We start from the raw sequence: 12,665 nt of genomic DNA, 5'->3' as shown, positions 1-12,665 counted from the left end.
TTTAAAATATTAGACTGACTTTAATTTTGTTTGAAAAAATGTTGAGAACATTGGAAACTACTTTCTAATGAGCAAACAATACCAGATAAGGACACATTCAAGTTGAATTACTGATAAATTATCGATCGAAGACTCAAAGTGGCTCCTAACACAATGACAATAAAACATTCTAGGGCTGCGGAATCACAGCATTTGAAATTGAAAGGCATCTTAAAGCTTATCTAGTCTAAAATCTTCATATTCCAGATGAAGAAACTGAAAATCAGATGTTTAATGACTTGTGTAAAGTCAGGTAGATATAACATTAGATGGAATGAATTGCTGCCCCAAATATTTTGTTCTAGTGATAGCATCCTCTTTTCCCTCAGAGATGCATAGTATATCTTACTAATGACGCCAGAACATAGTCAAGAGGCTGATTTTAATGATAACTAAACTGAGGCAACAAGAACTGAATTTCCCAAGAACACAGAGGAAGTCAGGATTTGACCTGGGTCTTCCTAATATCACCTGGGAATGAGCCAGCAATTTGTGTTCCCCCAGAAGGCTCCATTCACCTTCTGGACCAGAGTCTTATTCTGAAGCCTATTCATGCTGCCACAGGTTGGGGGTGGTAAGGGTGAGTGGAAAGGCAAGAAGGTAGAGGAAGGCATGCCTGGTCATGAGGCTCACTGACCTCAGCATGCTGAGCCATGGTGCTTGCTTCCACTGCATAGACTTTTCTTGCTCCTGCCTGAGCCGCAAAAAAAGACAGGATCCCTGAGCCACAGCCCACATCTAGGACAATCTAGGAAAGGAGAAAGAGTCACTGTCAGAGAGAACAATGTCAGAGAGAACAGACTATACCTCCCCACTCTACTCACAAACCTGAGAACCTTCTACTTCCCCATCCCTAGAAATGGTTACTTGCCAAAGATTAAAGGCTTTAAGAATAGATGACAAGAGGGGTCAAGTGTGAGATTTTATATTAGCAATCCAAGGATGTACCATAGGCCCCAAATCAATAAGGCAGAGTCAGGGAGCTCTCAATATATCTGAAATGCATAGGTTCTCCAAAAAATTAAGTTCTGATCTTGGATTGGCTTGACCAAGTCTCTTCCTGTTTCTAGGTAGGCAGACTAAACATCTAACTACTACATAACTACCTACAATGTGAAGACTATGGATTCCCATTCCATAAAATTTCCCAGAAGTCTTGAGGGCAAAAAACTCTTCCCTTAACACAAAAAATAATCTCCTGGGGGGGGGGGGGGGGCAGAGCCAAGATGTCGGATTGAAAGGCAGCATTTCCCCAAACTCCAAAACCCAACAAATGAAGACTCTAGCCAAAATGTAGAGGGGGCAGAAACCACAGAAAGACTGAGTGATACATTTTACCAGTCCAAGATAACTTAGAAGTTCTGTGGGAAAGGTGTGTTTCACCAGGACCAGGGGTTGGAAAAAAGCTGCAGCTGCAGCGCAGCCCAGCCCAGAGATCACGGGTAACAGCTTGAAGGGGCAGTGAGAGAACTCTGTTATACCAGAATGAGTGTGGAGTTAGGAGCACAAGCTGCAGAATCTGCAACGAGAATTTGGAGAAAGCAGCCTGCACCCCCAGAGAGGATAACCGGCCAGGGAAGATGGCAGAAATTTCTCTGCAGTCCCTCAGGGTAGGACTCTGCTGTTTGCCTACACTCAGATCTAGGTTGCAGTTTGGGATTCCATAACAAGTAACCAAGCTGGATCCCCCCTTATAGCTGCAGGGCAGAGGGAAGTGGGGGGGGGTGGCATCTACACATCAAAGCACAGGCAAGAGAGCATAAGACCTTGGAGGAATAAAGGTCCCAGTAGGGTGTCTCAAAAAAGGAAAAGAAAAAAAACAAAGCCTTGGAAGTGCTGTCTTGGGCTGAGGAAATGAGTAAACAACAGAAAAAGAAGAATCTGACCATAGAGAATTAACTTAGTTCCATGGAAGATCAAAACACATAATCAGAAGATGACAAAAATAGAAGCTTCCGTATCTAAAACCTCCAAGAGAAATAGAAAATGGGCTCAGACTATGGGTGAGCTCAAAAAAGACTTTGAAAAGCAATTAAGAGAGATGGAGGAAAAATTGGGAGAAGAAATGAGAAAATCAACTACCTAGCAAAACTGAACATCCTCTTTCAGGGGAAAAGATGGACTTTCAATGAAACAGGGGACTCTCAAACTTTCCTAATGAAACAACCAGAGCTGAAAAGGAAGTTTGATCTCCAAGTATAGGACTCTGGTGAACCACAGAAGGGGTGGAAGATAGGGACTAACTATGAGGAACTTAATGATATTGAACTATTTGTATTCCTGCATGGGAAGAGGATATTGATAATTCACATGAACTTCCTCATTTATATAAGAGCTGTTAGAAGGAGCAAATATAGACAGGACATAGGAAGGAATGGAACATAATGGTATAATATAGTAAAAAGATGGAGTCAGTGGGTGATAAAGGAAAGTACTGGGAGGAAGGGAAAGGAGATGAAGAAGAAGAAGCTAAGAAATTTCACATAAGAGTCAAGAAAAAGCTTTTTCAATGGAGTGGAAAGGGGGAAGGCAAGGGGGAATGAGTGAGCCTTCATTCTCATCAGAAATGGCTCAGAGAGGAAATAACATACATACTTAATAGGGTATAGAAATCTATCTTACCCTAGAGAAAAATGAGAAGAAAGGGACAGGATAAGGGGGAACTGGGGGGGGGGGGGGGAGAATAGGTGATAGAAGAGAGGGAAGATCAAGGGAGAGGGTACTCAGATACAATGCACTTTTGGACAGGGCCAAGATGAAAGGAGAGAGAGAGAATAGAATAAATGAGAGTGGGGTGAAATAGAGTGGAGGTACAGCTAGTAATAGCAACTGTGGGGAAAATATTGAAGCAACTTCTCTGGTGGACTTATGATAATGTTTACTCTTATAACACATTCAATTTACATCGATGTACAACAGGGAAACAATGTAAAGACTATCAGACAGCCTTCTGTGGGGGGGGAAGGGGAGGGGAAAATTGTAAAATTCAAAACCTTACAAAAAATGATAGGTAGATATTACTATTGTATATAATTGGAAAACAAATAAAATGTTAAAAAAAATAATCTTGGAATAATGAGCTAGTAGTGGTATTGCTGGGTCAAAGTGTGTAACAGTTTGATTGGCCTTTGAATATAGTTCTAAATTGCTCTCAAGAATGGTTAGATTTGAGGTGGCTAGGTGGCGTAGTGGACAGAGCACCGGCCCTGGAGTCAGGAGCACCTGAGTTCAAATCCAGCCTCAGACACTTAATAATTACCTAGCTGTGTGGCCTTGGGCAAGCAACTTAACCCCAGTGCCTTGCAAAAAAAAAAAAAAAAAGAATGGTTGGATTAGTTCATAACTCCACTAATAGTATATTAGTGTCCCAGTATTTCCTCCAACATTTATCACATTCCTTTTCTGCAATATTAGACAATCTGATAAATATGAGGTAGTACCTTAGAGTTGTTTTCATTTTTTGATTATTGAATCAATATTATTGATTCAAGTGATTTAGAACATTTTTTCATATGATTATAGATAGCTTTGATTTCTTCATCTGAAAACTGCCTGTTTATATTCATTTATTATTTATCAATTGAAGAATGACTCATATTCTTATAAATTTGACACAGTTCTCTATATATTTGAGAAATGAGGTCTTTATCTGAGACACTTGCTATAAAAATTCTGTTTTTCCTTATTGGTTGCATTGGTTTTGTTTCCATACTGTGTCTATGACAGGGCTGAAGTGATATCATAAGAAAACCTATGACACTGTTAATCTTAATTCTCTCCATCAGGATAACAGATACTTAATAGCTGAAGTTTCTCTGGAAGAGCTCAACAGAAGTTTCACATTTTCTAAAAGGTAACTCTATAGAAATTTCCTTTTGAAGATGGCACCTCTAAATCTTAATAATGGGATCAGGGATCTTCAGGCTGCCCTGACAGATGCATCTTCCAGAACAAGGGAGGTTCAAATTTAAGTGGACATCTAGACAATTGTGTTCAGTTCTAGGTATGACATTTTTGGGAACAATGTTTACAAACTAGAGCAAATCCAAAGATGGGCAAGTAGGATAGTAAGATGAAAACCTGTTTAGCTGAAAGAGAAAAAAAATGGGATAGGAGGTAAGGGGGGGGGGCTGCTCTTCATGCATTTCAGGGATCATTCTACAGAAAAGACATTTATTTGACTTATACCACTTAGCCTCAGAGTACAAAACCAGGAGCAGTGACAAGAAGTAGCAGACTCAAGACTCTGGCTGTTCATAAGGAAAAATAGCCATGGAAGCCTTCATGCAGCAGCTAAGTGATCACATGGTTGACATTTTATGGAGGATTTCTATCCAGGTATAAGCTGCACTAAGTGCATTACTTCCAATATTGAGATCACAGGGTTACATTTTTTGTTTTTTGCCTTCTTGTTGAATCTCCAGTGAGAAGTTTATAAAACAGGTTCTAGAGAAAACCATACAATTTCATCCTACTAAGAGAAGGCTTTGTTTCTACAGAAAAACTAACAAGCCTTAGAGGTTCAGCTTCAAGAAGGTGGCAATATCCAGCTTCCTCATGTCTTAGGGGTTATGTGGAAGGATGTCCTAGATGAAGAGCTGGTCTGGACTAGTACCCAAGCCAGAAAATAATCACAAAACTCAGAAGCAGACTTATGGTCTCTGAGAAGGGAAAAAGGGGAGGTGAAAGGAGGAAAATAAAGAGGTAAAGAGGAAAGGGGAAGGGGAAGGGAAAGAAAAAAGGGAAAGGGACAGGGAAAGTGATGGTAAGAAGGCCAAAGATTCCAAGGATGTGATCTCCTGAAACAGATATAAATGAGAAAATAGTAACATCCTAACACCTGACCTATTGCTGTAAAGGGTCCAGGACAGAACACCAGTCCCAGACTGGCAGTTGACTCTCAGTTTGGACTTTCTCTGGGTGCTCTTCAGGATCTGATGCATATCCAGGGATACCTTTCCAAGGGATAATAAAGATCTAGATTTGCTTTTTTCCTTCTAGGAGAAAAGTCAGTCCTCAGGTTTACAACATAGAAGGATTGCCAAGTTTCATCCTTGCATGTGATATGGATTACTAAAGACAAGCCTGTTACACCAAACAAGAACACAGAAACATTCCTAAAGGAAATAGGCTGAATCCCATAGTCTAAGTTCCTTCCATTCTTGAAAATTACTTGTCTAAGGAAAGATAATAGTAGATTACAATAAGTACAAAAGAAACAGTAGTAAATGACTATAGTGATCTAACTGTTTGACAAACCCAAAGTCATTAGCTTCTGGGAAAAGAACTCACTATTTGACAAAAATGTTTTGGAAAACTGGAAAATATTATGGTAAAAACTAGGTATCGACCCACATATGACATCCTATGCTAAAATAAGGTCAAAATGAGTAGAGGATTTAGACATAAAGGGTAATACCAAAGACCAATGAACAGATCAGATCAAGAAATACTCTGTCAGATCTATGGAAAGGAAAAATTAATGACCAAACAAGAAATAGAGTACATTATAACATTGAAAAGGGGTGATTTTTGATTATATTAAATTTAAAAAGTTTTTGTACTAATAAAACCAATGCATCCAAGATTAGAAGGAAAATAAAGCTGGTAAATAATTTTCATAGTAGGGAATCTAATAAAGGTCTCATTTCTAAAATGAGAAATGAACTGAATTTATAACGTTACAAGTCATTCCCCAATTGATAAAATGGTCAAAGGCAGTTTTCAAACAAAAAAATTAAAGTTACATATAATCATATGAAAAAATGCTCCAAATCAGTATTGATTAGAAAAATGCAAATTAAAACAATGAGGTATGACCTATCAAGACTGGCTAAAAGGACAAAATGGAAAATGATCAATGCTGGAGAGGATGTGGGAAAATTGGGACACTGATACACTGTTGGTGGAGTTATAAACTAATTCAACCATTCTGGTGAACCATCTAAAAAAGTGTAATAAGACTGATTTTGACCCTTTGACCCAGCAATACCAATAGTAGGCCTATATCCAAAAGGGATCATAAAGAATAGGATAAGTCCAACGTGTTCAAAACTATTTATAGCTCTTTTTGTAGTGGCACAGAATTGGACATTGAGGGGATGCCCATCAATTGGGGAATGGCTGAACAAGTTATGCAATATGAATGTTAGGGAGTACGATTTTATAAAAGAACTAATGAATGTTCAGACTTTAGAGAAAAATGGAAAGAATTACACGAACTGATGCTGAGTGAAGGAAATAGAACTAAGAGAATATTGTGAATATTAATAACAACATTGGGAACTGATCGACTATGATTGATAAGCTTCTCTCAACAGTTCAGAGATCTGGGAGCCCTGTGATGGACAACACCACCATTCATAACAAGAGGGGAAAAAACAAACAATAAAAAACAAGGGAAGGTGATGAATCTTGCAGCTGCTGGGGAGCAATGTGGTTTTTCATGAAGAGCTTCTATTAACTGCTTCAAATTGGACATATCATCAGACATAAGTAAAGATCAAATCAGTAGCATTCCTCTCTATAAATTAGCTGGCCACAGAGAACTGAGATTCTCTCTAATGAAAAGTCTTGATCAGAAATCATCCAGCAAAGTCAAGGTTGGCTCAGCATTAGTATCACTTCACCGAAAAGTAAGAGGGAGTACATCAGTGGTGAGCACAGAGAGTTTAAAGAGCCTGACAGAGTGAGCAGAAAAGGGCTGGGAGGATTTTGGATGGAGGACAGTTCAAACATCAGTTGTTTGATTTAGCTACTTCTCCTAGGCGAGACACACAATGTCAACACAAACACCACAGGGAGCAGACCCCAGGGAGGCTTCTGAGAAATTCATGCTGGTCTCACAAAGATATTTAAAAACAAATCCATACTGATGAATTGGTGGGGTGGAAGGGGGGGTTGGGGGAGGAGTTCTGAAAGAGGGATGAGTTTCCATGAATGAACCTCAGAGAGAAAAAGATCAAAATGTCAGTTGGAGAGAACTTCTTGAAGTAACTTTATCCCTATTTCTTCCTACACAAATATTTTCCCATTTTTCCTCAGGTCTCAGCTTCCCCTGACAGTCTATTCTCTCTTGTATATAGGCTCAACTGGGCCTACCCAGCCCCTAATACCAGCAGACAGGTTGAACACCACAGCTAATTTCAGGTTTTGTTCCAGGACTAACTCAGGCTGTTCCCAAGAGTGAATTTCTCACCTTGTCTTTGAAATCACTATGGTTCTGCAGGATTGCCCTCTGATAGGTGCCTGTCCGTACATAATCTTGCATCATGTTCTGCTGCTGTGACAGGTAGCCATAGAACTACAATGCACAAGACAGAGCACTGTGAACAGAAGAACCACCACACTTCCAGTCTCAACACCCAGCCCACCACAGCCTTCCCATTCAGACCCCCTGCTTCCTCCCCAACAAACCATGGAAGGAGCTCTGCAATGGGAGCATGCCCAGAGTGAAGGGAGCATGGGCATCACTTCTCAGAAAGTCATTCTGGGGGCCAAGGCTGAACCATCCCTGTTAACAAACAAGGTGGTCAGACTGCTCTAGTCACTCTGCTCTGCAGCTAACTCTACCTAGGTCTCATCAGAGCTGGGACAGGGAGCCGCTAACAGATCCCAGGCCACAAGGGGAAAAGAGGGGAAGTAAGAAACCTCTTAAATCAGGAGGCTGACAAGTGTACTGGGGGAATACAACAATGGACCCAACTGTTAGAAAGAACCCTCTTTTCTACATTCCCCAGGGTTTGGTTTCCATGTGGAGCTAGGAGCTTTCTAAAGGAAAGCAGATCCAGCAGAATATGGGTAATTATATGGGGATTATGACAACATACTAGAGAGCCCTAAACTGAGACTAAACATCTTCATGCAAAACTGATTAATAAACAGACATAGTTTCCCATGTTAGAGCTATTGGATCTAAGCAAACCAGCTCCTGAAACATAAAACTATTCTAATTCAGAGAAAGTTTTTTGTGATGAAAGAAGCACCAAATGCTTGTCAAGGACTCCTGCAGGGAGGGGAGCAGGTGCAGGCTGGGGGAGAGATGACACCAAGACAGTCAAAGTCTAAATCACTATCATCTGTGGTGGGCCAGTTTCAACTTAGCAGAACCTTTTCCACCTTCCTAAGAAGCACCTCCACTTGGATCCTCCCTTTGGAGGTCCCAGGAAGATCCTGCCAGGTGGAAAACACACCTGGAAGTACTGCACAGCGGAGGATTCTTCTGTCCGCTCACTGAAGACGGAGCGCTCTAAGTTGTGACCTCGACAGGTCTTCAGAATATTATAGAATGAACAGAAATCTGAAAGAAGCAAAAACTCAATGTAGAAAAGGGGGTTACATGTGGGAAATGGAATGCAAACTAGCAGAAATGGGCAATAACATATTAAAAAACCAATATATGGCAATGGAAAGGAAAAAAAAACCTACAGTAAACCACCGGTCATGAAAAAAAATAAGGATATATAGAACTAGATTCTGAAAAATTCTTGGCCATGCAATCAAAAAAAATTTCGTATCTAAAGCATGATTTGAAGGCAAATCTTCGTAAGTCCAGATACATTTGTTCTGTTCTTTTTGATAAGAAAAATTAGAGATATTTAGCAAAATATCTAAGAGAACACAGACAGAGAAAAACAAATGGTTCTCTCTGAGAGTGGAAGTCTGCTGGGACTCATTTTATACAGGTCCAGAAGTCATTGTACTTCAAGGTGAGACATTAATAACAGAGAAGGGAAAAGAAGGACCCAGAATTGGGAGATAAGAGAAAGAGGACTTTGCTAATCTCTCTGTATTGACTAAAGTCTTGAAGCAAAGCTTTGCAAAGGAATTGCTCCTGTCTCAGTTTAGTCCCTTCCGGGGGAGGGGAGTGGGGGGGGAGTAGTGAAGGACCTACCGTTGGGTGTTGCAAACTGTATGAGGACGCTGTTACACCCCAGGGTGATGATGAAGGACTGCTTTCCCACTCGACTGCATTCTGTTTCTCTGGACACGGAGCACTTAAACACACAAACATCTTCATCTGGAAAGAAAGAAAAGAAGGCAGCTTAGTTTCTCACTCCAGGCTGGCAGCCTGAGGGGTTTGCCTCCCTGTGCTCACCCTCAGCAGCCCCTCCACCCTCTCCAGACTAACTTCTGCCCATTGTGAAAGGTCTAGCTAAAGTTACATGCCCTGGTCACCTAGAGCCCTTGCTGCCCATTACATACATTTTAGCTTCAACTTTCTGTTTCTGGGGCTGTTATACGTGTATTGTTGTATTTCTCACCTAGACTGTATGGGACCTACCCAATGGTAAATCCCTGGTATTTCTTTGGGATCATCCACAGTGCCTCCTTCACCCACTGGGCCAAGCAGAGTAGATGTTCAACTGATCATCCTAGATTGCTGCACTTTAGTCTCATTGTGCCAAGTGAAGTGTCCACAGCAATCATACTGGAAATGAAGCCTGGAGTAAATCCATTCTCCCTTTGTGCTTTAATATCCTCACCTGAATAATGAGAATGGTGGGAGAGCTGCTTGTCCTTTACAGGATAACTCTAAAGCTAAGTTGATGACTATGTATCCAAAATAGATTTATGAATCATTAGGAAGCTGGGGCACAGATATTCACTGGAGCAAGGAGAGTATAGTGTGGCATAGCATTTGGAGAGCCAGTTGTGAACCCAGGGCTTCCTTCTTCCAAGATTCGTCTCTGTGTGACCATGGATAAGTCTCTTAACCTCTCAGTGCCTCCAGGAAATTCTAAAAGACTACAAGTTATAGTCTACTAATGTGCATCTCTGGAAGGTTTCTGGTGCATGTCACATCTGGAGTTTCACACAAGATAAACTGTAAGGTCTGGACCAAAATGACATGATTGTCATCATCACTACTACAAGACTGACATTCCATTTTTCAGGTAGTGGGATCCTATTCCAAGATTTGACACTGAGGATTACAGATTCTTCCTCACACACCAGATCCCAAATCAGGAAAGCCAATATGATAGGCTTCTTCCAAGGGATAGGATCAGAGAACTACTCCATTTCAGTGGAGCCCCTACAAGGGGAAGACTTAAGCAGATGGTGTTATCAAGAGACAGTCTAAGGTGAGGAAAGGCAATTCTATCACCCAACTGTGGGATAGAAGGTCGTGGAGGGAGCACAGAGTACAGTTTATAGTCAGAGCAAAAGAATAATCATAAAAGCTAGAACCTACACTTTGAGGTGTCATCACTATTTCCATTTTGTAAATGAGCAAACTAAGGTAGATAGAAATTGAATGACTTGACCAAGGTCATAAAGCTAGTGAGGTTGAATTTGAACTCAAATCTGCCTGACTCTAGGTTCAGAACTCTATCTACTAGATGCCTTCCAAATCCTTTGGTAAAATAGCCTGAGTTATATCCTTTCCTTCCTAGGGCAGCCCCGAAAGGGACTAAGATGGCAGCATATCAATATCATACCCACTGCTATATGTGAAAGATAATAATAACTTCTTTGGGATTAAAAAAACCCTGCTCTTAGCTGATTACTAACCCTTATCCAAACAAAGGTGAGAAGGTGCCAGCAATCCATCACTTTTATGCTGCTGCTACAATTCTACCAAGATTTCAGGATCCTCCCCCCACCCCCCATTCCAGTTTATTTGTACCCAGATACACCAGGAACTTGAGGTAAAAGAACATAATACTAATGCCCTCCATCTAGGGTCTCAATATGGTGGTAATTGTGGCACTCTTGGCAAGAGTCGGAGCAGATCTTCTGGCTCTCAACAGCCATGAAAACCCTGCTAGTCTTGGGTGAACACTCAGGCTTTCAACTACTTTACTATCCAACCAATAACCACATACAACTGCATGATTGTGAAAAGAAAACTCATGGTCTTTTTGGGTTCAGGATGGCTAGCTTCACTGAGGACTTCCATTGTGCTCACCTCTATACCAAATACATCCAGAAAAACAGAATTGTTCACAGTACCTGCCTTATAATAGGAGCTTAATAACTTTTATTTTGCAAGACAATGAGGTTAAGTGACTTGTCCAAGGCCACACAGCTAGGTAATTATTAAAGTGTCTGTCTGAGGCTGGATTTGAACTCAGGTCCTCCTGACTCCAGGGAGGGGTGCTCTATGCACTGAGCCATCTAGCTGCTCTAAAGTTTAATAACTTTAATCAACTGACTGACAAATATTTGAGGTACCAGAATGATCAGGCTTGAGACCTCAGCAGAAGTTCTCCCTACTTCCAATTCCAAATAATGCCAGATCCACATGTCACTATCTCCAATGAATGCCTTTCTCAATAGATTGTGAACTCCTTGAAGAGACTGTCTTTGGGTCCTGGTTCCTCCCTCCCCCTACCATGATGTGGTCTGGTACATAGAAGGCATTTAATAAAGGCTATTTGAATTGAAAAGCATCATTATTACATTATAAACAAAAGACTGCAAAATCACAAAATTGTGTAACAAAACCAAACCAACGTAGCATCAAAGAATGGCCAGTGTATAACATTGTTTCAATAAAACTAATAGTCCCTGTGACAGTGTATGATAGCACATATTAACAGAACCAATTAATGATAGGCCTATACCTTTCTATATAAAGTGTACCAAACTAGGGCAATTTTAAGCTTCTGCATTTAGACTTTTGAGACATCCTGTGCATAATGTCAATTGATTTGCACAACCCTATGAGACAAAGAGAGAAGAAAAACTTAGAAAAGAGAAAAACTGAGGCTCCAATGCATTTAAATATCTTGAGGTCAGAAGACCAACAAGCATAAAAAAAAGGATATTAAACTGGTACCTCTGGAGCTCCAAATCATGATCAAAGGTGAGTTCAGTGACTACTATAAAAACTTGGCAGGAGGTAAAGAGGGCCTGGTGGAGAGTGGGAGCTGGGAGAGCCACTCTGAAGGAAGAATTCACAGGGTTGAGCTGTTTCAATTAATAGACTAGTCTGGATTTCCTCCATCCCTCCTCCCATTTCAATCAGAGGCCACTAACCATATTACTCTAAGAAAGTAATATATTACCCAACCAGTCAAACACAAGTTCTGGTTCTTCAATACAAAAACAGGTCTGCAAGTTCTCCAGAAAAGTGCATAACACACAAAGAAAACAGGGCTCTGGCCCTTGCCACAAACACATCTGCACAGTCCTTGAGTTCCCAACTTGTATAGGAGTCTGCTTAACAAGCATGTGGAACCAAAAGGAATTCCTGAGGCAGAAACAACACATTTTAGATTTTTGACTCTAACAGAGGGGTCCTGGGAGTAAAGGGGCTGGAGGTGAACCAGTTTCTCTTTAACCAAAAGGAATAGAGCCAAATTGCAATCTGACAAGATAAAGAGAAAAATTTCCCATTTATATGAAAAAGTCTTTCACACTTCTTCCAAAACCTAATTGTACTTATGGACTGCACAACTCCATATTTCATCTTCTCACATAATCTCACAAAGAGATCAAACATCACCTACTATAATCAACCATCCCAAACCCCTTCAACTCCTTGGAGCTCCAAGTCTGAAGAGAAAGAATTCTATTCTCCTGAGGTAAGATGGTAAGACAATGGATTTCATTGGCAAAGACACTGAGGCACAGAAAGTTAACTGAGAGATGAGTTTTTCTATTTGTATTCCTGGCCC

The 12,665-nt window shown here is 40.6% G+C and overlaps 1 protein-coding gene across 2 annotated transcripts in view; it reads right to left on the bottom strand.

The window, feature by feature from the left end:
* Window positions 1-12,665, bottom strand: part of CARM1 (coactivator associated arginine methyltransferase 1) — an 82,738-nt gene that overhangs the window by 43,800 nt on the left and 26,273 nt on the right. For both annotated transcript variants that reach the window (XM_074203412.1, XM_074203413.1), the window contains exons 2-5: window positions 8,933-9,058; window positions 8,232-8,338; window positions 7,238-7,342; window positions 677-787 (exon numbers count right to left, since the gene is read on the bottom strand). In XM_074203412.1, the coding sequence (XP_074059513.1) occupies window positions 677-787; window positions 7,238-7,342; window positions 8,232-8,338; window positions 8,933-9,058 (449 nt within the window). The remainder of the gene's footprint in view (window positions 1-676; window positions 788-7,237; window positions 7,343-8,231; window positions 8,339-8,932; window positions 9,059-12,665) is intronic.

Source organism: Macrotis lagotis, chromosome X (genome assembly GCF_037893015.1).
Source record: "Macrotis lagotis isolate mMagLag1 chromosome X, bilby.v1.9.chrom.fasta, whole genome shotgun sequence".
In the NCBI taxonomy this organism is placed as follows: Eukaryota; Metazoa; Chordata; class Mammalia; order Peramelemorphia; family Peramelidae; genus Macrotis; species Macrotis lagotis.
The sequence above is the reverse complement of the archived record's forward strand: the minus strand, read 5'-3'. Positions and strand labels throughout refer to the sequence as shown.